Source organism: Haliotis rufescens, unplaced genomic scaffold (assembly GCF_023055435.1).
Source record: "Haliotis rufescens isolate VD_foot unplaced genomic scaffold, xgHalRufe1.0.p SCAF_3, whole genome shotgun sequence".
In the NCBI taxonomy this organism is placed as follows: Eukaryota; Metazoa; Mollusca; class Gastropoda; order Lepetellida; family Haliotidae; genus Haliotis; species Haliotis rufescens.
Window position 1 is genome coordinate 19,113,398 of NW_025964001.1, and position 24,218 is coordinate 19,137,615.

The window sequence follows — 24,218 nt, forward strand, 5'->3', positions numbered from 1 at the left end:
TATCCTGCCAAGTGTATGTATTAATTGTAAATGATTTTACCGTCAGTGCTGAATCTGTCGAAGGCTAAAATAACTTAATTGCACTTCACAAACTCACTGAAATGCGAGAACACAGGCATCCGTGTGTGGGCAGCATTATTTGTTGTTAATTGGGATGTTCAATATTGCCGGATGAATTACACCCGATAGTTTCATTCATATAACTGCAGGCAGATTCATGCACCTGTCTTCCATTTGAAAACATTTTAGCAGACATGTTTCTTGGAGTTCGATAAATAAGCGTATTAAGCATTTGTGTAAGGATGTGTTTAAATAATCACACTTGTGTTGCTTAATCGGTTTTATATACACATATTGAATAATGTTAAACATAGAAATGGGTCGATATAATAAAAAAAAAACAAGGGGTGAAAGAACCTGTAAAGTATGTAACTATGGAGATGTAGACAACGAGTAACTATCAGGTCTTGCTTGTTTGTAGGTGATGCAGGTCTTCGTCAAATTTTCACAAGAAATATCATATACATCCCACCTTACAGAAATGTAATATACGAATGTCAGTTGATAACATTAAAATAGGCAATATTTGTTTTTCATACTATGCCATTATTATTTCTTAATTGCAATGTGTAACCCCAAGACTGTATGCTGGCTGCACTGTAACTAAAGCTGTATGGGCCGATGGCCTACATCCATGTTGAAATAATGATGCTGATCAATGTTATGCCGTGTAGACAGACTCACAGACAATACTCCACAAACTGGCACGTATTCCAAGCAACAGATCCCAACTCCATGGACATACACCCAACGGAAATGAACGACGGATACGGGTTCCAGCTGTACAAACATATTGCATTAGTTAGAGTCGATAATCAAGGTTATCTGTACCAGAGCTAATACCTCACATTGTTTGTAGCAGAGTTATGTATAACCGGGCACACCTTGGAAGCAACAGCTCACAGCGTATGTCTACCGTGATAATCCAGTACTGTCAATAATCATCAGGGACACAATCTGTAAACAAGTTACTGGGTCAATCCCTATCACCAGTTGTTCTTATCGCTGTGGGATTTTAATCTTGATAGTGTGATTGTTGCAAAGAGTCTGTTTGGTCTGTTGGAGTTACAAAGTGGTCATTTTGTTATTTTGTTTCTTTTCTTAATTACAAATACACTGCCGGGCAAAGAAAGTTTAACCATTTCTTTTTTGTTTCAGATTTAGCCACCGTCAAATTCAGGTTTATACTTTCTTTCGCCCAGCAGTGCATGTAATTTCACATTTTATCTGATATTTGCACGTAATGAAGTATTCAGTCTTGCGGAAACACAATTGTTAGCCTATATATGTATTAGCAATGTTCTCATGCGTATTGAAACATGTAAATACAAATAAATAAACAGAAATACTCGTATATTGTGTATCGTAAAGGTTTTCCTTTTTTCAGATTAAAGTTCAGAAACAGTGTGTAGACGATCACAGACGAACGTGTGAGAAGGAAATAACTGCTCTGGTGCCACGAAATGGTTTTAGGTGAGTCCATGTTATTAATGTGTTATGGTACACTGTGTCCCCTGGGAGTTCCTGGGCATAATACGTCCCTGGACCGGACTCGATGATTACCAGGCCGACGTATTACAGCTAGAAAAGTGTTGACTGTGGCGTAAAATAGCATCACTCAGTTCCCTTCGTATCAATCGTGGCTCGAGTGTAGCAACAGAGCTAAACAGACGTTTTTGAATCGGCATCACGTTGCAGGATCATACATGTGTGAAGATACGCTCCATGCACCGTAGTGTGATGTGTACATTTGATGATACTTTACTGGAGAATCGATGTCTGTTACACATTGCTGATAAAAGAATCCGTCAAGTGTTACGTCAACGGTTCCAGTAATGGAATGCTTTTATGAGTTTGTTGAGACTTGTGAATTGTTATGATCACTTGCTATGACCAGATCATAAGCCCAATTGTTTGCAATTTAAAAGGAAAATCCATTAAAAAGTGTTAATGACGTCGGGCAATGACTATACATGATATAACACAGGTTATACACCCGGTTGCTATATATAACCATGCATCATTCATTAGGCTGCACTGCTGCATCATCTTATTACTGTTACGCGAGCAAATCGTCTTTTATCTACACGTACTTCTATTACCCACGGCTTGACAAGGGTACTTTGTAACTACGGCCTGACTCGATGACGTTTCCTTCGCCATTGTTGAAAGAACAACACATACAGTCTATGTTAAATTACTTAACTTCTTCAGCTTTCTTCTTGGAACGATACGATGCCGTTGTCGAAACCGAACATCACCAACTGAATTGAACTCATCTATTTCGTTGACGGCTACAAGATATGTTGAGGGTTCTTGAGGGTAAACATAGGTCAACATATACACATACATGGCGTACAATAGTCACTTAAAGACATTTAAACTGATGAGCAAATTTAATTGAACAATCTTACTTTGGCGATATTATATATAAAATATGAACTGTAGCGGCGATTAGTCAGCACTCACATACTACTTCTACGTGATTATATTTTTGAAAATATAATTTGATTTAAAATATTTAAAAATTAAAAAGAATAAAGCGCATAAAATGCAACTGTTAATGTCTATCTTAGACATCTTATCTTTGAAAATCAATAAAAAAAATTGCTATTTTCGGCACAAATTTACATTTCAAACATGGTGGGAGTCATGTAGTTGCACCTTTATTTCTTACCCTGGTAATTATTGACCCAATTTATTTTTACATAGAATTACACAGCTACAGATTACTTTTTTCAAACTGTTGCAGGAATGAGTGATGATTAAATGGACATAATCAAATTTAACAACAGTTCTTTCAGTTTTCAATTACAAAACAAACAAACTCGGTATACTTTCTTTTATAATAATCTTCTTTACTTCCTTTTGCTTTATTCATATAAATCGCAATTTCTGCTCGGATAAGCAAAATCAAACCAAGGGAATTTGGCCAAGAAGTTTAACTTCAGCTTTAGGTACATCGATGATCTGATATTGTTCAATATCCATCAAATAGCCAATTTCTTTCCACTGATTTACCCACCTGAACTAGAAAGAGAAGAGACCAGTGAAACAGCCTCATCTTTTTCATATTTATATCTGTGACAACAAATACTGTTCACAAGTCTGTTTAGTAAAAGGGGTGATTTCAACTTTCCAATAGCCAACTTTCTTTTTATTGAGCAATCTTCAAGCAGCTCCAGCCTTTGGTGTCTTCATTTCGCAACTTTTCAGGTACAGGTTTTATGGTAGACATTTGGAGGAAATTTCTAAATTTCACGCATCAATTAACAAAATGATGTCCGATGCAATTCCTTATTTTGACTTGTACCTGATATGTTTCCGTGTTTTTCAGGTGAACATTTGACTTGCCTTTGTGTGTGTGTGTGTGTGTGTGTGTGTGTGTGTGTGTGTGTGTGTGTGTGTGTGTGTGTGTGTGTGTGTTGTGTGTGTGTGATGGGTGCCAGAAGTGGGGCAGGATACGCTCACCTTTTCGCAAACATTTGGTATCATCACTATTTGATAGTGATTCAAAAACATAGGCTTATGACACAGTCGGAATCGTACAATGTGCTCTTATGATAATAGAATTGGTTTTGTCGTTTTCGTTTACACTACTTATGTATATAACTTGTTGTGTGACAACTCGATGACGTTATGATGACCTTGTCGAAATAAACATCCTCGGCAGCCTGTGTTACACTATATAACGTCTTAATCTGGTTTGTTGCGACAACTCAATGACGTTAATGACGACGTTGTCGAAATGAACATCCTCGACTGTCTGAGTTACACTATATAACGTCTTCATTCATCTTGGTGGGACAACTCGATGACGTTGTTGGTGACGTTGTTGAAATGACCATCATCGACAGTCTGTGTAACACTATATAACGTCTTCATCCATCTAGTTAGGACAACTCAAAGACGTTGTTGGTGACGTTGTTGAAATGACCATCATCGACAGTCTGTGTAACACTATATAACGTCTTCATCCATCTTGTTAGGACAACTCAAAGACGTTGTTGGTGACGTTGTTGAAATGACCATCATCGACAGTCTGTGTAACACTATATAACGTCTTCATCCATCTTGTGAGGACAACTCAAAGACGTTGTTGGTGACGTTGTTGAAATGACCATCATCGACAGTCTGTGTAACACTATATAACGTCTTCATCCATCTTGTTAGGACAACTCAAAGACGTTGTTGGTGACGTTGTTGAAATGACCATCATCGACAGTCTGTGTAACACTATATAACGTCTTCATCCATCTTGTTAGGACAACTCAAAGACGTTGTTGGTGACGTTGACGTTGACTATATTACATCACATAGCTTCTTCATCTAGTTTGTTGCGATGCCGTTGCTAAAAACGTTGCCACGCTCGACATGTCTCAACGCGAACATACCCACTAATTGCAAATGATATATAAACGCAATAAATACAACCAGAAAGCAAATAACATACACTCAGTAATCTATATTAAGTAAGAAACAACGTGGTATATGTGTAATCCTTGTAACTGAAGACTCCTCGCTATGTTTACGTGACCTCATTAATAATACGGAGTCTCGTACCAATAATCAATGTCTCCCTGCATCGAATAACGGTGGAATCAGGTCAACGTGTATCAGATGTTGTGTCATACAGCACATAGGGGCTGGGCAGGTATGGAATATCTCGCTTCATAACGTCATTATTTAGGATTTTCTCTGCATGCCTTAAGACGGTAGCTTTGTTTTGATATTGACAGGATTTTGATCAGGCAGTACCGCTTTGAGTTAAACGCTGTTTATTAATACCCATTGAATTGATCTGAAGGGAAATGATGAAAAACGAAAACTAATTTTCGGTTAGGTTTTATAGGAAAGGTATGGATAGAATTTAATTATGCAGTAGCGTGAAATATCGATGGCAATATCAAATATCAATAGCTTGGAGCAAACTTTTATGTGTCTCTATGATGTGTCGTGATTGCAGTATGTGGTATTCTATTTTGTATACGTGTGATTTATATGTTTTTAAACAACAATGCAAATCCGTTTTTCATTATTGTCCTGTATATTTAGTCTTATTATCACCATTTCCATCAGTTTAATGACATGTCTGATAATTGAGAATGTGATTAAGATATAAAGACATGCCGTGGAGAATAATGAGGCGAGGCCGAATTAAATCAGCATCAGTCTATGAATTAGAATTTGATAAATAGCTGTTTGATAGAAATATTATTTTGGGCTACGAATGGAAATCACAAAGCAAATCACTGGGATATTTATAAATCGAAGTATGTCTGCAACGTTGGTTTGAGGAATGGGTATGACAAATTATCACCGTGTAAGACTGGAAGTTTTTATACCCGCGAACAGCAATATACCTTCTACGTCACCTGCAAATACTCGAATCAAGACGAGACAATGAGTGTGTATGTTCCACGACGTCGGGGTACGATGACACACGGCCAAGTCACATAGCCTGACCTACCGAACCCCCTGTGTCAGCTCCAATGACAAGAGTGCTCGTGGTTTCACCGAAGTGGTAAACGTCAGAGACCTGCATCACTTCTGGCTTTCCTCCCACATTAAGCTGACACGCCGCGATATAACTGGAATACTGTTAAAAGCGGCGTTAGACCCAACTCACTCACTCACTCCAATGACAAGCAAGGGATACTTGGGAGCTCCCTGGAATACCACCCGATATTACCGAAGACGACTCCAACAATGTAGCAAGACATGATAAAACACATGGCTTGAGTTAGTGTACGTAGAAACGTAGTCATGAGAAAACGGACGAGAATGTTATATCTTTCAATAAGTTATGGCGCAGAGTGGCGTGTTATCCACCGTCACTTGACTTCGAACTTCTTTACGAAATGGCAGAAGTTATGAAACTGAAACTTCAACATGATAACAGGGTGGAGACATTCGTTCATGATATTTATATAAAAATAGGTTTTATTTCCAAATATTCCAAATTGGGCAAAATGTTTGCAAATCTTCTATGAAACCCCGAGGCCTGGGATGGATCGCAGTTACCAATGTAAATGTTGTAGGGAATAGGATTTGTTCATGGCACGAACAATTTCGTATTATTTTTCATTATTAAAATACTATCACAAACGTTAAAGATGCGGAGATATCTCCATTGAAAAAGAAACTACTGGAGACGCGAGCAAATAAATTAAATGACAAACAATATCTTTGGTTTTCGCCTATACTGGAGCATAACGACGTGATGACTGATAGACTTAGGGCTGCTCCCGTCCATTCCCGATGTCCCCCCTGACAACTGTAATCGCCAACGATTGTCTGTGCCTCACTTCGGGTCTTGATACCGGCGGCATCCCGAGCGTTGATAACAGTTATACTCCTCATGGAGACATGTGACATTACCAGTAGATGATTGTGTTGTGTGGAACATTTCAGTTTCACGTCAGGATAAACAGTAATCTGTCGGGTCTAGACTTAAAGAAGTAAAAATAGCTTCCTAGCTCTTTCATCTAACTGATTCGTAAGGCGTGTGTCATTTTGTTCATATTTTCCCCAAAGCTCCAGCCTAACTCTTTGTTATTTCAGAACATCTTAACAAAGATTTTCATTTGTAGAAACGAAACTGGCTAGTCAGCATATTATATGTTCTAAGTCAGGCTTGAAATGGACAAACTAGCCTCTTATAATGTCAGAAACGACCTCCCAGAATAGTTTCAGTTTAATGTTGTTCAACGCCGCACTCAGCAATATTCCAGCTTTATGACGTCGGTCTGCAAATAATCGAGTCTGGACCAGACAATCCAGTAATTGGCATCATGGACATCGATCAACGCAATTAGGATACGATGACATGCATCAACCAAGTCAGCGAGCCTGACCACCCGATCCCGTTAGTTGCTTCTTACGACAAGCATAGTCACTTTTTACGGCATGAATGGGTTGCAGAAGACCTATTCTAACACGGATCTTCACGGGTCTCCCAGAATAGAAAACATGTCTGCCAATATACTCGAACTGTATACCACCATGTCGTCAGGACCGAACATTTAGCATGTATACACATATTTGGTTTAGAAATTTAGCAGATGTTGTGTTTGGTTGTCTGACTATGAAATGCATGAACGTTTGAATCTGTCGGCTTAGTCACACATTGTCAATTTGATTTTGTGGTGTACCTAAAACGCATCGAAATAACTTCTCTAAAGATATTATGTATGTAGTGAGGATCTATTGTCTCAGAATCTCCACGGGGCTGACACTTTTATGGAGAGGGGGCAATTAGAGGTGTGTGAGATGTTTCGCTAGAATGTTACAATTCTGTTGTGTATTTTCAGTCGACGCCTGAGTGTGGTGAGTGAGGAGGGCAGCCTGCGGGATGAGCTGAAGGAGGAGCTGAAGGAGATGGAGACCAGCATGGAGTTCTTCCAGCAGAAACAGAAGATCCTGGATCAAGAGATGGAGCTGCTCAATAAGGAGGACGAGTTGTCAAAGAAGCAGAAGGATCTGGAGGAGTATGAGAAAGAGGTATGTATGACAGACAGTCAGACAGACAGACAGAAACTCGCGTGCACGGGGCAAGGGCGATCTGAGTAAGTTTGGTTTAACGCCGCTTTCACGTCGACTTGTGACGTCTCATTCCCACCAGTGCCTCCGATGAAACCTGAACGTCTGTACTAAATATACATGTTTACAAAAGTAAAATTTGACGGTATGTCTGGAGATGTTAGCGTACGAATAAGATGCGATGTGGGCATGGAACTGACGCATGTTTAGCTTCATTTCAATTACTAATAAACAACAGTAGACATGGCAATGTGTGTATGTAGTTTTAGCAGTATGCCGTAATGTAGCAACAGGTATTGCATAGTGGAAACGGCTGGCGTTTGTGTTGTTACTCTGAATGGGAAGAAGTTGCATAGCCTTTGAAGTCTGCGTTGCACACAGGCTTAACTTCTATCACAAAACAACGACACAATAAGGCCTAAGTTCACTAAGTCTGAGTGATAAATAAACACTTGGTGTAAGTTGCCTGTGAAAGGATGAATTTATTCCAAGTGTTAATTTCATCCGTATATTGCCTAAATTTTAAGATTGTGTATGTATGTATGTATGTATGTATGTATGTATGTATGTGCGTGCCTGCGTGCGTGCGTGCGTGCGTGCGTGCGTGTGTATGTTATCCGATTATGGACTGGTCTTGATCCCATCACCCCGAAAAGCAATGCAATCTGTGTTTACACTGAAAACTGACATTTGGTTCAGAATAAATGAGTGATGTGCAATAATTGCTTCCAGATCCTTGAGAATACATACAAGGAGCAGCTGAGCAACGTCCGTTCAACCAGAAACACACATAAAATACCAATGTTATCTTATGTATGTAAATTACTTTGCAGATCCAGGAGGTTGAGTCATTGCTCAATCAACGACAAGCAATTTGTGATCGGCGACAAAAGCATCTGGTAGTTCTTGATGAGGTATGGATTTCAACGAAAATAAACAAATCTTTTATCATTGAATTTTGTAAACGTGTGTTAATACTATCATATGTGTTATCTGTTTTTCACAACTATAATAAATGTGCCAAATTAGCTAATCATAAAATAGGATAAGTAATATAATATACCCACCGCTTGTCATAAGAGCCATCAGGTGGTGACAATGTGTGGCCGAACATCGTGCCGAACGGCCCTGAAGATCCGGGTTAGAATAGGTCTTCAGCAACCATGCTTGCCGTAAGAGGCGACTAACGCGATCGGGTGGTCGGGCTCGCTGACTTGGTTGATGCATGTCATCCTATACAAATTGCGTGGATCGATGCTCATGATATAAATCACTGGACAGTCTGGTCCAGGCTTGATTATTTACAGACTGCCGTCATATAGCTAGAATATTGCTGAGTGTGGCGTTAAACAACAACAAACAAACAAACATATGCTGTGGACCATTTCGCCTGGCTCAGACTTGAATATTACCCGACGGCCGCGATTTCACAATCCGTCATCTACTCACGCAGAATATGCGAATAGGATCAAGTGTATTTTTATATACGCAATTACGCAATCATAAGGGATCTGTTTAAAATGCCAGTTGAGTTAAAGTTACACCAAAACATGCTTTGGTATACTTCAAGGTCTCTTACATTTAGTCAGTGAGTGAGTTGGATGTAACGCCGCTTTGAAGACTCAATTAGTTCACTGTGGGATGTAATGTGGGAGGGAAGCCCGAAGTGGTGCAGGTTTAAGACGATTGCCACTTTGGAGAAACTCCCGAGAACGGGTAATGACAAACCTTAGAACATAGTCAGGGCGAATCTGCGATTATAGGTGTCGACACTCCCAAGGGACGCAACTACGAGGTCACCCGTGCCCTTCCACATGTTGTACCTTTGATGATATGTTGCTTCAGGAGCTCCAGTCCCTGCGCCAGGACCTGGAGGAGTCCAAGGAACAGATGCAGCAGGAGGTCGCTGCCAACGGGACAGAACACCACTCAGAGAGGGCCAGGAAAAACTGGTAAGTTTTCGATCCCATGGCATATCATATAACATCTGATAAGTAACAAATTTTGCTTTTTAACTTCCAACACAGAAAAGAGACTAACATGTTTTTGTTTTCCATTTAAGTTTAAGTGTTTGATTTTTGGTCTAAATATTGCTTTTTGCTGTTTAAATTACTAATTCTCCCCATACCCAACAAATTTATGGTTTTCCTGTTAAAATTCAAAGCAGCGCACTGAGTCCTCGACTGAGAGGTGAAGAAGACTGGTAAGCTAGTATTTTTACATCAATCGGTGTGTCCCTTCACTTCCCATCCTCTTTATTGTGTTGCCATCTTACACGAAATAATTAACTTTTGCGAGCCAACAAATGAAATATAAAGTAAACTGAAAATTCAATATATGTTTAAATAACATACCTGTCGAGTTGATGAGCAAATATAGTGCATGCCTTACAATTAGCCTGTACCTGTTCGAATCCTGTTTTCTTAGGTGTCTGTAGAACTCCCTCTCAGTATAAACTTATTTAAGTACATGTAGAATACAGGTAGAGAATTACCTGTCCGTAGCTGTGTTGCATCCTCATACATATACATATACATATACATATACATATTTCATGGACATTTCGTCAAAATCTGTAAACCTTTAATAGTTCATATACAAAAACACAATAAATGTGAAATATCTACCAGATAAATGTTAACATCTTTAAATACAATTGTCGTAAATTAAACAAGCTAAACAAAAGGATTCAGCGAAGTATAGTACATGGTTTCCTCTGCAGGGACATTGTGCGGCGCAACCTGATGGACAAGCAGCACCTGCTGGAGGCCACTGTCCAGAAGTACAGGTCGGAGCTGGCCTCGGCATCCTCCAATATTGCAGGGAAGGAAATACTCATTGGCAAATTGCAACAACAGGTAAATATGAAACGTTAAGTTCCAGTCATCCTGCGAAACAGATTAAACTGGGCGTAAAAAACAAAATATCATTGAAAATGTCAGGAATAGATCGCTGAAACTCAGTGATGACACCAGGTGTTCGCGAAAAGGGTAAGCATGCCCTGCCCTACAGCTAGTACTAGCCACTCACACAATTTGCATACAAAAGTAAGGGTTTGATCGTTGCCTGTTCCTTTCTGGTAACAAGATAAATTTCTGGTTACTTAGACCGTCAACTGAACACTAGCTTGACCCTTTGACCCACAACTAGGATGACCATTGGGGTCATTTTAACATTTGCAGTAGTTAAACGCGCCATTGTAATAGCATTGCATTATTACATAAATAATATATTTAAGTACGATGAGTATCTTTGCCTGTCTACAATTTACATGATTCTCCATACTTTTTCAACATGATGCCAAACAATGGCACATCATATTTGGTTCAGTTGGTTGCTAGTGGAGATTGACTGATACTCTTCTAAATAGATACTCATATATCTATTCCAACAGTTTTTTCTGTTTTAATTAAAAAGACGAATTGCAAAATATTACAGGAGACGTTATTAGCATTCGTCTTTAGGCAAACGAGTGGTTGATAACACGATGACTGCCGGTTACTATTGCCTGTACATTGTAACCACCGGATCCTCATTTTGGTCGGACCCGTGAAGATTCCGGGGTAGAATAGGTCTTCAGCAACCCATACTTACATGTACCGTAAAAGGCGACTATCCTTGTCCTAAAAGGCGACTAACGGGATCGGGTGGTCAGGCTCGCCGACTTGGTTGATTCATGTCATCGATCCAAATTGCGTGGATCGATGTTCATGCTGTCAATCACTGGATTGTCTGGTCCAGACTCGATCATTTACAGACCGCCGTCATATAGCTGGAATATTACTGAGTGCGCCGTTAAACAACAAACAAACAAAACATTTTGGTCGCCTTTCCGACAAGCATGAGTAATGATGGTCCTTGTTACCGAACCCCAACAATTGTGATGGAAAGTGTGACATTTTAGACACTCTCTGGTGACACGAACCCGCCTTTTTATCGCATTCAACTAATTCCTGTATTCTTTTGTTTTCCCCAGCTGACGGAAACAGAGGGAATGGTGATTGTCAGTGAGAAGAAGATCAAACAACTAGAGACAAAACTTGCTTTCTCTGTGACAGAAGGTCGTATTCTAGAGGAACAGTTACATGGTGTAAATCGGAAAAACTCTATAAACATATCCCCTGATGATCTTGCCAGGAGAGGGTCTTTCTTTCACAGACAGACAAGTTCTGACCCTTCGGGGTCCAAGTCAGCACCAAAATCACCACTGCTGAGACAGCGCGTTAATGATCTCCATGGCGATGACAGACATCCAAATGGTGGTTTGTCACCCCGTTCTAGTTCGTTATCCTCGCCTCAAGGGTCATCGGTGATCCGACGCCGGTCCATGAGGTCCAACAGTGTTGCTGGTGACACTCTGTCAAAGTATGCTTCCCGAGAGGCAGAGTCAGAAGGGAGGGGAAGTGGAGCTTGTACTGTCATGTGATACCAGATGTATATGTTAAATGTAGATGCAAGGTCTATGAAGTACATGGAACAACATGGATTTCCATGCATATCGCCCACCTATATCAATACCCATATAACAACTGAAGTCATTCTCATGAAAATGGATCTAGGTGGTGGAGAAGGAATTAAACGCCATGGCCTAATTTCCATGCTGCTTTTCATACAATATAACAATGTGTGCAAGCATCAACATTTGATGTCAATCACTGGATTGTCTGGTCCAGACTCGATTATATACAGACAGCCGTCATATAGCTTGAATATTGCTGAGTGCGGCGTTAAACAACAAACAAACAAACATTTGATAAACGAAACGTGTTTGTGAGAGCAAATAATGATTGTACATGGGATGGGGTTGGGATGCTGTGTGGTGCTGGGAGATTTCACTGGTGTTGGGAGACTTGTCAGATTATGTGGTAGAAAGGTATACAACCCACAGGTTTAAATCGACTTCAGCAATTTCCTACCCATGCTTGCCGTAAAAGGTGACTAGATGGAATATTACTGAGTGCAGCTTTAAACAAAAAAACAAAAACTGCCATTTCCTTTCACAGCACTTCACCTGACACCTCGAAATACCGATCCTGTTTCTCACATGTTCAATCAGTATTTTATATACCAGATTTACGGCAGATGCTCAATACCTGAAGGTAAAAGTAACCCTGATCATATTGTGAGTATGGTTTTACAGAGACACCAGATATGGGCCTCAAACAATTTGCCCATATGGGGGCACCCCGTTAGACTACTCCACACACCTCTGATCATATAGATGTATTGCCAACTGAAAAGTAATAATTATTATACGAATAATATTACTTTACAGGTTGATCAATAATTTACTGAGCAGAACTAACCATTTTTCAAAGCTGACCCAATTTCATTAAAATCAGATCTTAGTTCTCACTACCGATAGACAAAGATCTAAGGACACCTTATTCCAGGTGATGTCGGAATGACCTTTCATTTGACCGGTTAAAGCGTCTCTAACCAGAAAGTGACATTCGGAATGTGTTTTCTGATCATGTAACCTCGAAAATCTAAACGCTGGTTATTCCGAATCCTTCAAAAACATCATCTATCTCTCGCTTCAATGGGATAAATGGCCTATTTGAACGGAACAGACTTTGTATTACCCATTACTGCCATACAATCTAGGGCATTAATAAGCCAATCCAGTATGTGCTTTTGTTCAGTTTTCAAATTTCAATCGAGAACTTCGTCAAAACATTTTTCAAAGCGTAGTCGACAGTTTGAAACTAGTGTCGTATAGCTTGAGAAAGCTGCTTTCTGATTAGCTTATGGCGACTTCTTATTAGTCATTTTATTGGTCGGTCAAAGTTAGCGAAAGGTCTTTCTGATATAACCCGTATTGAGATGTCCTCAGATCTTTGATTGCAGTATCGAGAACTAAGATCTGATTGTAATGAGATCTCAACGCAGGGTGAAAATAACAAGATATCACACAATTGTTCGTGTTCGTAAGGATTTAACACAAGGAATTTGTTTAGAGTCATTCTGTAAAATATGAAATATTTCACAAAGCTTGTGGATCATTCTTCAGCTGAATATACACCTGCACATATTTTATCACTTGTACATACCTTACTATGAAGAAAAAGAGGAGTTAGCCTTACATGCAAACAGAAAATGACAATGTGATAAATAAGCACATGATCCCAGTTAGGTTTGCCTTTGAGTATTCAACGCCTCAAGTCTGATGTCTTTTCGGTTCAGACGACTCCTGACAGTACAGACACTTTAGAACTACTGTATGGACGAGACCAATTTTGTTTTACAGACTTTGTAGGGTAACATCAAGAACAAACACTTTTCTTAAATACGTCTTAAACAAGAGACAAAACAAAACTATGAACCAGTAGATGTTGAAATAAGCATATTTACAAATCCTGAATTAGAATTAGGTTTGGAATAAGAATATAAATATTTAAAATATATAACAGCTTTCATCAAATTAATCTATACAAATTCGGGCTGGGACATGTCAGATTTACTACCCGGGTACCCATCCCCCTATTTCCCGACCCTCCCCCGGTACCCACTGTAGGTCTCAGATGTCTCAAAATGTCAGATTGGGAACATTTTTAGCATAGCCCTGACAAAACGTTTTTAGATACATGTATTGAACAATCTGGTCATTCATACACTGAAGTTGAATTAAGTTATATCTTTTTAAACCACATGAAAAATCAGAAGGAATGGGTGCACAGTCAGAAAGAAATGCAAACATTAGTGACTTGTAGTGTAACCATAGAGTTCTAGATTATTTTTGTCATTAAACAATATATCACGTGACTAACCACGGTCCGGTAGTCCTGTGGGTACCCTGGTCCTAATCAGTACCCACCCAACCCTGGTACTTGAGTTACCCCTCCCAGCCCTAATACAGATGTTGAAATTTAAAATAAGTGATACTTGAAATGTTTATTCTTGCCATAAAGTTGTCTGTCGTTATGAAAATAAGAAATCGTAAATAATCAGGGATTCAGAGTGAAAAATATTCCTAGTCTTTTTTGTTACCTTTGTTATTGATGTTAGTATCCATGACATTTGTTCTCCTCGATATACCTCAATGACTGCTTGGAGTGACTTGTGATCAGGATGAAGACTTTTCTCATGGTCTTCATCACCTTCACAAGAGGAAGTTAACAGAGATTCCATTTAATACACAACATCATAGTGCTATTGTTATCTAAATGCACACTGGTAAGTTATTAGATTGAACATCTAATCAAGCTGTTTTTAAAGATGGGTAGCGTAGTCCTATACTGGGCCATGTCCCCAACCCAGCATTGGGGTGAGGTTGATAAGGTGTGAAAGTTATGATACAGTCTTGAATGTTTCCCAGTAGAAGGGAAGAAAGGAAGAAAGCAGCTTCAAAGATGTTAGCAACCATGGCGTTATAGTTTAGTCAAGAAAAGATTACTTTTCTGAAAAATAAGTACCATCATACAATTCAAAGAACTAACAATAATACCAGTCTTCACTTGACAATAAAATTTAAGAATGGTCCTGAGATGATTTGTTGACACTGCATGCTTTATACGATGTATACAAAGATCAGGAACACGTTTTAACGTTCAATTTATTCAATATGCCACGCTGAGAGGATAAATGTTGTATCATAAGTTTTGTTAAAAACTAACAAATGGAGTAAACCGTCAACAGTTTCCCTCTGTACTTACAGAAAGACTTAGAGGATGTTTTGAAGATTTTGAATTTCTTGCAGATTGCATGCACCCCAGGAGTATGTTGTCTTTGACCAAGAACAAAATCTTGACACTTGGAAAGCGCATAGCTCCTGTTTTCATGATATTGTAGCAGGGTGTGGAGCCATATCACAGATGACATCCTTACCTTGCCAGCCTGGTTAACTAGTGAGAGTGAGTTGGGTTTAACGCCGCTTTTAAAAGTATTACAGTTATATCGTGGCGTGTCAGCTTAATGTGGGAGGAAAGCCCCAAGTGACGCAGGTCTGAGACGTTAACCACTTCGGTAAAACCCACGAGCACGGGTATGGTGCTGACAAACCTAGAAACATAATCCGGGTGAACCGGGATTCGAACCCACAATCATAGGTTTCTGGCGTGCCCAAGGGACGCAACTCTGCACAGCGAATCGCGGCGCCTTAGACGTCTGGGCCACCCGTGCCCCCCTGGTTAACTAACCTCTTTGGTCACATGGACCTGAAACGTCTGACCTCAGATCAGAAGGTCAATGGTTCAAATCCGATAATGGGACTCAGAAATTTTATGACTGCTACATGGGCACCCAACAGCAGTTTGTGGAGTCATCCCATCACAGGCCTGGGAATTTTATGGCTGCGACAATTTCAAAACATGCTTGTCTGATCTCAGATAGATAAACATAATTAAATCAAGACTGGATCCAGTTGAAACTGTGATACAATTAACAAGAAAACATTAAGAATTTGTACATTTTTATTGACATATACAGCATAGACTCAACAAATTATAGCTGGGTCCAGTATTAAACTGTTATCCTACTGTGATACAATAAACAAGGTAAAAGTCATATGTTGTGCTGTTTTTTTATTTACATATAGGTGTATAACAAATTCATACTGCACATGATTTTATGATTCATCCTTTACACACATAGTTATACGATATTAACCCATCCTCCTATGTTCAAGGCACTGGAGTCCCTCAGCTTGTCTGTATGTTCATTACTTTCAAGTAAGCCTGGAAAAGAAAATTATTTGGTTCAAAATATGTAACAATTTGTTCAGGTTATTGTGGTTAAGATTAATCACTTTAAAATCAGATTTTAGTTCTTGCAACTGCTAAACAAAGATCTGAGGACATCCCATTACAGGTCACATCAGAACGACATTTCGCGAACTGGGATCTACCAATGAAATTACAAATTTGTGCTACAAACAACATGAAATGTATTACATTGCAGAAAGTTTTATTACATACAGATATTTACATAAACATTTGGCACAACATGGGGGCTGCCTCGGTTGCCTAAGAAACCCTGGGGTCGAAGTGACCCGGGTTGACACCCTGGGGTCATGGAGACCCGGGTAAGATGACAATGTCCTGGGGTCTTAGGGACCCGGACTGTGTAGCTGTGAGAGGGATATGCCGGTCCTGGGGTCCGATGACCCGGACGATCCTTAGAGTTAAGCTAGTCTTGGTCGTGCTGACCGGACAGTACCGAAATAGCGTAAGTTCTTTGGGGGCCACAAGCCTTCCATGCTCTGAGTATGGAGTGGCTTATGACGCCGAGGCAGCCCCAGGAGATAAGGTATATACACAATATATATATATATATATAGGCGCCTGATAAACAGCCATGGAATGGATGCCAATACATGAGTACTAGCGAATGCACAAGGAACCACGTTCATGATGCTCATGAATACATTAGGCCATGAAAGACAGGAGGAGCTAAGGGGTGGCTGGAGGGTAACGCAGTTGAGTGGCTTGCGACAATGTAGAAAGTAGCCTCGTGCGGGGCTGAAGGGTTAATAAAGGTAAACACTGTGACTCATGTCCGTCTTACTGGGCATGCGCAGACTGTTTAGAGGTGCATTGTTGGATGTAATTACTGTAACATGATCCAGACGGCATAAAAAGCACATTCGGGTGACAGAGTTAAGAAATCGTGTTGAATATAAACGTAATGAGGTGATTGACCTGTAATTGGTATATTAAATATGAACGCGTAAGTACTGTTGTCGTTGCACAAACTAAAATATCCAATTACCATTTTGTGCCACAAACAACATGAAATGTATTACATTACAGGAAGTTTTATTACATACAGATATTTACATAAACATTTGGCACAACATGGGGGCTGCCTCAGTTGCCTAAGAGACCCTGGGGTCGAAGTGACCCGGGTTGACACCCTGGGGTCATGGAGATCCGGGTAAGATGACATAAAAAGCACATTCGGGTGACAGAGTTAAGAAATCGTGTTGAATATAAACGAAATGAGGTGATTGACCTGTAATTGGTATATTAAATATGAACGCGTAAGTACTGTTGTTGTTGCACAAACTAAAATATCCAATTACCATTAAGTCAACATTAGCTAATCAGAAAGCAGCTTTCTCAAGCTAAATGGCACTAGATTCAAACTGGCGATTTCCATTCCACTCTACACTTTAGAAATATTTTGACAAAGTTCTCAATTCATAATTTAAAAACAGAACAAAAAACATTCTGGAATGTGTAATAGATGGCTGAGATTGCATAAAAGTACTTCCCATGGGCTATGCAATGTCCGTTCAAATGCTTATCCCATTGAAGTGTGAGATAGATATAATTTCTCAGAATTAGTGGTACAGCCCGCAACTGTCATTTAGAATACCCTATGTTAACCTTGTCGAGGGTGCATGATCAGAAAACACCTTCAGGCTGTCACTTTCTCGATGTGGTAAGCGACACTCTTGATTAATTGGATGAAAGGTCATTCTGACGTTCCCATAATGGGATGTGCTCAGAAATTTTTTAAGGGTTAGCGAGAACTAAGATCTGATGTTAATGAGGGTGGTGAGTGAGTGAGTGAGTTGGGTTTAATGCCGCTTTTAACAGTATTCCAGTTATATCGTGGCGTTTCAGCCTATGGGGGAGGACTGGTCTCAGACGTTTACCACTTTGGTGAAACCCACGAGCAAGGGTATGGTGCTGACAAACCTAGAAACATAATCGGGGCGAACCGGGATTCGAACCCACAATCATAGGTTTCTGGCGTGCCCAAGGGACGCAATTCTGCACAGCCTTAGACGACTGGGCCACCCGTGCCCCCTAATGAGGGTAGAGTGAGTGACAAATGGTGCAGTCAGCAATATTACAGCTATGTCCTGGAAGTCTGAAATATAAAGTCTGGACCAAGAACACTGACTGCAAGGATCAACAATCCAGACTGTCTGGGTACGATGAAACACACACAATCAAGTCACACATCGTATCCCTTGATCCTGAATAGTCGGCTCTTATAAGTGAGTGAGTGAGTTTGGTTTTACGCCGTTTTATCAATATTCCAACAATATCATAGCGGGGTACACCAGAAATGGGCTTCACACATTGTATCAATGTCGGGAATCGAACTCAGGTCTTTGGCATGATGGGAAATGCTTTAACCACAAGGCTACCCGACCGTCCCCGGCTCTATTGACAAGCATGGGATAGTGGGACCTGCCTGGGAATCCCCACAAGGACAGTGACAACACTGATCAACTGCTGATGTTTATGTCTACCAATTCACGATACTAACTGGTGAAGCAACTACCTGCAGAAGGTCATCCTCTCTGTATGTCCTCATGTAGTCCTCAACTTGGTCCTCCATCTCACTGTCCTCTGCCAGGTACATCTGCACCAACTGACCTGCCTCTTTCAGCCTGAAGAGAACATGAATATAATGTGCACCATTGTGAAACGGTTTTTAAAACCGGGAGATCCTTTGGGTTTTTCATTGCATGTGAAAATGTCTCTTGGTAAGGTATCTGATAAAACCACCTAGACCTACAATGTCTCACAGTATCACAGACTGATTACAATGGGATAACTTTCACCACATCATCAAAAGCTGCCAATCAATCAACAATGACCACATAAGCCAACACAACCAAGTGTAAAAGTACTCTGGATTTATTAAGTCAAGACTTGTATAACAAATGTTATATTTGGGATAACACTTTCTTTGTAAAGTACAGATTCAAGTAACCCACTACTAGCGATCTAACCCACTCAGCCACCGAGGCCTCCACAAAATGAAAGTCCTCCAACTGGTCTAGATCACATACTTTGTGTACCCCTCTGACAAGTGTAACTTGGTACAGCTCCCTTGGCCAAAAGCTATACTAAGTTTTACTTAGAAAGTGTTATCCCAAATATAATATTCGTTACATTTGACCACTTTCTAAATGGCATTGTGTGTTAAAGACTTGTAGCACATCTAAAACACTCCATAATTCCATATCCACTTTTTGACACTATCTTGAATCACTGAGGGAAGATCAAGTTGCCCAATTTACAAACTGCTCAGTGTTAAGAAGCTAGAGGCTATGATATATAATTGTCAAAGACATCTTTCATCTTCCTCATCATTGTATTATACATCTCTTAACCTTGGAACTTTTTCGCGGGGTATATTTATTCGACAAGCTGCTGACTGTTGAGAAATCAATAATCTTTCCATCAATCAGTGATTGATTAGCAGAATAAAGCTGATAAGTCTACAAGCCTGGAAAACTTCAAGAGGTTCCAAACAAAAATCAATAGTTCTCTCAGATGTAACTGGCATGTTTTGGCCAGTATTTATTTGAGGCTGACACCACAACGCTATAAACGTAATGCATTTCATTTCTATTCAACACGCAAGGTTTGGGAGTTGCGACAATTTCCATATCTCCCATGCTGTGGGATAGATGTGTCGAAATGCTGATGTATGAAGGGTGATGTTGCTGCAGTAAGTCGGCGTCAGGTCCGCTGTGCTACCTCTGGAATCTCATTTCAGTTGACAGGTTGCATAATGTGATCAGGAGTATTTATATACCATAATACATGCTGCATGTCGGCAGGACACGGGCTATAGAACACCTGCTTGTAGTCTAGGCATTTCTGTATAGAAACATGGGTTGAGTGTGAAGGGTTTATGTTGCAGTCAGCAATTGTTATACTATATGACAGCAGTTCATAAATAATATATCTGCATAAGCTTACTGGTGAATGAATGTTAGAAGCCAGTACTACCTGCTGTTCCCCAGAGCAAAGATCAGCATGCGTGTGAATATATTCCCCTGCGTGATGATGTGATGTGTGAATACATTCCTGTGTGATGATGTGATGTATGAATATATTCCTGTGTGATGATGGAATGTATAAATATATTCCTGTGTGATGATAAAATGTATGAATATATTCCTGTGTGATGATGTAATGTGTGAATATATTCCTGTGTGATGATGTAATATATGAATATATTCTTGTGTGATGATGTAATGTGTGATTTTATTCCTGTGTGATAATGTAATATATGAATATATTCTTGTGTGATGATGTAATATATGAACATATTCTTGTGTGATGATGTAATATATAAATATATTCCTGTGTGATGATGTAATATATGAATATATTCCTGTGTGATGATGTAATGTGTGAATATATTCCTGTGTGATAATGTAATATATGAATATATTCTTGTGTGATGATGAAATATATGAGCATATTCTTGTGTGATGATGTAAAATATGAATATATTCCTGTGTGATGATGTAATGTATGAATATATTCCCCTATGTGAAAATGTAATGATTGAAGCCAGCCTTACCTGCTGTTCTCCAGGGCAAAGACCAGCATGCCGTCTATATTCCCCTGTGCTATGATGTATTGTATGAAGCCAGGCAGCTGGTGCTTACTGACACTGGCATACTCTTTGTCAAGCTCAATCTCCTCATACACAAACTCCTCCATCTGGAAAACAATACTCCTTAACAGACATTGATACCTTACACACTATCTTTAAGTTATTATACATGTTTTGCTTGCAACTTCAACACCATAAATCAACATCTCATTATAAATCAAAAGAGTTAGCCACTTCTGTCTCCAGGTGTACTGACTACAATTGAGATCCCCGGGCCTCACTAGTCAGCTCATACAACAAGCATGGAGTGATGGAGATCACCAGGCCTCACTAGTCAGCTCATACAACAAGCATGGAGTGATGGAGATCCCCAGGCCTCACTAGTCAGCTCATACAACAAGCATGGCGTGATGGAGGTCACTGGGCCTCACTAGTCAGCTCACACAACAAGCATGGGGTGCTGGAGATCCCCAGGCCTCATTAGTCAGCTCATACAACAAGCATGGAGTTCTGGAGATCCCCGGGCCTCACAAGTCAGCTCATACAACAAGCATGGAGTGCTGGAGATCCCCGGGCCTCATTAGTCAGCTCATACAACAAGCATGGAGTGATGGAGATCCCCGAGCCTCACTTGTCAGCTCATACAACAAGCATGGGGAGCTGGAGATCCCTGGGCCTCATTGGTCAGCTCATACAACAAGCATGGAGTGATGGAGATCCCCGAGCCTCACTTGTCAGCTCATACAACAAGCATGGGGTGCTGGAGATCCCCGGGCCTCATTAGTCAGCTCATACAACAAGCATGGGGTGCTGGAGATCCCTGGGCCTCATTAGTCAGCTCATACAACAAGCATTGGGTGCTGGAGATCCCCAGGCCTCACTAGTCAGCTCATACAACAAGCATGGAGTTATGGAGATCCCCAGGCTTCAATCGTCAGCTCATACAACAAGCATGGGGTGCTGGAGATCACCAGGCCTCATTAGTCAGATCATACAACAAGCATGGAGTGATGGAGGTCACTGGGCCTCATTGATCAGCTCATACAACAAGCATGGGGAGCTGGAGATCCCCAGGCTTCAATCGTCAGCTCATACAACAAGCATGGGGTGATGGAGGTCTCCAGGCCTCATTAATCAGCTCATACAACAAACATGGGGAGCTGGAGATCCCAGGGCCTCATTAGTCAGCTCATTCAGCAAGCATGGAGTGATGGAGATCCCCGGGCCTCATTAGTCAGCTCATACAACAAGCATGGAGAGCTGGAGATCACTTGGCCTTAATAGTCAGCACAGACAGCAAGCATGGGGAGTTGGAGATCCCCATGGCTCACTAGTCAGCTCATACAACAAGCATTAGGTGCTCCATTACATAGTTTCTACGTAAAACCTACCTGCTTCACTGAGAAGCTGTTGAGTCCGAGTCGTCCCAGATGTGCAATGTCCTCCAGATGGTGAGGTCCATCCAGGATGTCCTTGACCTTCTGTCGGGGCGAGGTGGGTGACATCAGCAGACAGCCGGCTGCACACACTGGCAGCTCAAGGTTCTGGAACTGGTTACTCAACGACACAAGGTCAAGGCTGGTCACAACTGGACATCTGGATGGTCAGAACAAACATCAGTTACTTGGAGTGAGGTTTCACGCAACTATTAGCAAAATTCCAGTAATATTGTGACTGGGAACACCAGAAGGGGCTTCATGAATGGTACCCCTTGTGGGGAATCGAACCCAAGATTTTGGTGTTGCAAGGCAATGCTTTAACCACTTAACTACCCCATCACCCTGGGGTTAATCTGTTACCTGATGGTAGTCTTTGGTCAGGGGAACATTCTCAATACTGGTTCGGTGAAGCTGGGCTATTAACATATCATGATAGCCTGGAGGGGTTGGTTGGTTGGTTTGTTGTTTAACGCCGCACTTAGCACTATTCCAGCTATATGACGGCGGTCTGTAAATAATCGAGTCTGGACCAGACAATCCAGTGATAAATATTATGAACTTGGATCCACGCAATTGGGATCAATTACATGTATCAACCAAGTCAGCGAGCCTGACCACCCGATCTCGTTAGTCGCCTTTTACGATAAGCATAGTCGCCTTTTATGGCAAGTATTGGTTGCTGAAGACCTATTCTACCCCGGAATCTTCACGGGTCAGCCTGAAGGGGGGAACAGTCTTTCACACAATGACAGGGTACACAGTTGCATCAATACATCCCAGTCGTCCAGTTTCTACTGATCTTATGCAGTCAGATAGACTACAAGTTTACCTTTCATTGTAGAGTTTACAGACTGTCTCCATGACCAGGGAAAGAGCAAAAATTATTTTCACTGAATCAGTCGGAAACCAAAAATGAGGTTATTGAACTGATGTAGGGAAGCCAGCATTACAAATACAATATACATATATCATATAAAAGCTGCATAAGCCACGTTGGGTAGTCATATTAACATGCCTTGATGAATCTGAACAAGTCATCTTGTAAATTTTGTTTAAGGTTTGAAAAGTGGCGGATACCTGGACAGAAGGTTGAAGTAGTAGAGGACGTCCTTGGTCTGGTCATCACTGAGGGGAGAACACACTGGAACATCCAACAACATCATCATCTGAGAGCCTAAATACACACTTCCTGGTAACACATTACAACCAAACCATACACCACCCTGATACCACATGTTGAGAACAGGCCAGAATCTGCGAGCAAATCACAGAGACTTAGATCATCATGTAAAGTTCAAGCTTCATAAGACTTCTTTGGCAGTTGTAAAAGTTCTAAGATCCTCATTGATAAAAGAAAATAAGTAGCATAGCTTGAGATGAGACCAACAAAATGCAGATCATTTAAACAATTGGTGATATTTTAGTGTAGGGCACCATGGTTGTGACACTTACTGTTATTGAGTGGCATGGAGAGCACAGACTGCCACACTTTGACAAAGATGGGCACACACCAGACCTCTGCTACACCACACAGATGAAGGAGCACCTGCTCCAGCTCACATCTCTACAACATACAAACACACATCAATCGTAGTTACACACAGATGAAGGAGCACCTGCTCCAGCTCACATCTCTACAACATACAAACACACATCAATCGTAGTTACACACAGATGAAGGAGCACCTGCTCCAGCTCACATCTCTACAACATACAAACACACATCAATCGTAGTTACACACAGATGAAGGAGCACCTGTTCCAGCTCACACTTCTACAACATACAGACACACTGACATATCAGTCTTTGTTACAACAATACACAATACCCTCCATTCTGTATCAACACATTCACACTTC

The 24,218-nt window shown here is 40.6% G+C and overlaps 2 protein-coding genes across 4 annotated transcripts in view; one reads left to right on the plus strand and one right to left on the minus strand.

Annotated features, from left to right (window-relative positions):
- Positions 1–13,656, plus strand: part of LOC124137044 (cytoskeletal protein Sojo-like) — a 29,404-nt gene extending 15,748 nt beyond the window's left edge. For 2 of the 3 annotated variants that reach the window (XM_046503148.2, XM_046503147.2), the window contains exons 4-10: positions 1,448–1,533; positions 7,374–7,563; positions 8,436–8,516; positions 9,448–9,554; positions 9,767–9,805; positions 10,325–10,460; positions 11,579–13,656. In XM_046503148.2, the coding sequence (XP_046359104.2) occupies positions 1,448–1,533; positions 7,374–7,563; positions 8,436–8,516; positions 9,448–9,554; positions 9,767–9,805; positions 10,325–10,460; positions 11,579–12,028 (1,089 nt within the window). In that variant the 3' untranslated portion in view covers positions 12,029–13,656. The remainder of the gene's footprint in view (positions 1–1,447; positions 1,534–7,373; positions 7,564–8,435; positions 8,517–9,447; positions 9,555–9,766; positions 9,806–10,324; positions 10,461–11,578) is intronic. The other variant, XM_048403873.1, reaches the window with a different exon arrangement.
- Positions 13,657–15,995: 2,339 nt separating this feature from the next.
- The window catches only part of LOC124137047 (kinetochore-associated protein 1-like), an 81,631-nt gene continuing 73,408 nt past the window's right edge, over positions 15,996–24,218 (minus strand). Inside the window, exons 57-62 of the mRNA XM_048403874.1 lie at positions 23,811–23,922; positions 23,436–23,499; positions 22,311–22,515; positions 20,884–21,026; positions 18,841–18,949; positions 15,996–16,277 (exon numbers count right to left, since the gene is read on the minus strand). Coding sequence (XP_048259831.1) covers positions 16,242–16,277; positions 18,841–18,949; positions 20,884–21,026; positions 22,311–22,515; positions 23,436–23,499; positions 23,811–23,922 — 669 coding nt within the window. The 3' untranslated portion in view covers positions 15,996–16,241. The remainder of the gene's footprint in view (positions 16,278–18,840; positions 18,950–20,883; positions 21,027–22,310; positions 22,516–23,435; positions 23,500–23,810; positions 23,923–24,218) is intronic.